This window comes from Monoraphidium neglectum (genome assembly GCF_000611645.1).
Source record: "Monoraphidium neglectum strain SAG 48.87 unplaced genomic scaffold scaffold04700, whole genome shotgun sequence".
Lineage (NCBI taxonomy): Eukaryota > Viridiplantae > Chlorophyta > Chlorophyceae > Sphaeropleales > Selenastraceae > Monoraphidium > Monoraphidium neglectum.
The window spans coordinates 3,196-4,544 of NW_014008929.1; the positions used below are offsets into that span (position 1 = coordinate 3,196).

Genomic DNA, 1,349 nt, shown 5'->3' on the forward strand with positions numbered 1-1,349 from the left:
GGCAAGTCGCCGGAGGAGCGTGCCGCCGAGGCCGAGGCGGCCGCCGCCGCAGCGGCGCCGGGCGTTGCGGCTCGCCTCAGCGGGGCGGCCAGCCGCGCTATCAGTGGCGTGCGGTCGTGGGCGGCGGTGCAGCCCTGGGGCGCGATCGCGGGCATCGCGGCGCTGTTTGCGTTCTTCATTGCATGCCAGGTGCTGCGAGGCTCTGTCGCGCCCCACTGCTCGCCCTCCTCCTGGGCGATTTTTGGCACACTCTGCGGCGTCAGCGCCGTCGCCACCGTCGGCGTGTCATTCTGGGCGGCTGCGGCGGAGCGGCGGCGGGCGGCGGCCGAGTCGGCATCGGCTGCGGCGTCCGCGGACTGCTCGTGCATCATTGTTGAGAAGGGGAGTAGCAGCAGCAGCACCATCAGCGCCAGCGGCGTGGCTGCCGCAGCAGCCGGCTGCGATGAAGCTGCTGTGGCGGCTGCAGGCAAGCAGGCGGGGCTCAGTGATAAGGAGCAGCCATCCATCCAGCTTATCAGCCTTGGCATACACTCTGCTGCAGCTTTGCCAACGAGCACCAGCGCGCAGCAGCAGCAGCAGCAGCAGCAGCAGCAGCAGCAGCAGCAGCAGCAGCAGCAGCAGTCCTCGGCCCCCGCCCTGGCCCTGCCAGCCGCGCACAAGAACGAGGACGCGGTGGGCTGGACGCCCCGCCAGCTGGCGGCCATCCACCCGCAGATGGTGGTGGCCGGCCTGATGCTCGGCGCATGGCCGCTGTCGCCCATCATATTCGCGCTGGGCCTCCACCCCCAGGTGGCGGCCGGCACCAGCAAGCTGCTGCTGTTCATGATCACGGGCGGCGCCGGGCTGTCCTTCATCGCGTCCGGCAGCATCAACATCCACTACATGCTTGCCTACGGCATTGCCAACGCGATCGCCACGCCGGTGGGCGTGTGGGTGATGGACTGGGTGGTCAAGCGGACTGGGCGGCCCAGCTACATCACGCTGCTGACCATTGGCCGGCTGCTGGCCTGCGTTGTCATCCAGCTTGCGTTCCAGGCCGTGCCGAGCCTCATTCAGCTGTCGCACGGCCTGCCCCGCTACGGGTTCCTATCGCACTCGATTTGCTGAGCGTGCGCACTGTCGCGGCAAGCGCGACCTGGAGCCGCCGCTTTGTTTGAGCTTGGGGCATTGTGGGGCTTGCAATACAGACCCGGCTGGGTGTCCGTTTAGGGAAAGATTTCCCCATCATTGCTTTTGGCCCACTGGCGCAGCCTGTCACAATTTTCTTTACAGCCTGTATTTCATGTGCTGCATCAAGCACACTCAACCCTGAAGAACCCATGAATATGAGCAGGCTGTCCTTCCGACTG

The 1,349-nt window shown here is 66.8% G+C and overlaps 1 protein-coding gene across 1 annotated transcript in view; it reads left to right on the forward strand.

Annotated features, from left to right (window-relative positions):
- Window positions 1-1,107, forward strand: part of MNEG_14706 (hypothetical protein) — a gene marked incomplete at both ends in the record, with an annotated part of 2,353 nt that extends 1,246 nt beyond the window's left edge. The window contains one exon of the mRNA XM_014036823.1: window positions 7-1,107. Coding sequence (XP_013892277.1) covers window positions 7-1,107 — 1,101 coding nt within the window. The remainder of the gene's footprint in view (window positions 1-6) is intronic.
- Between the last annotated feature and the right edge of the window lie 242 nt (window positions 1,108-1,349).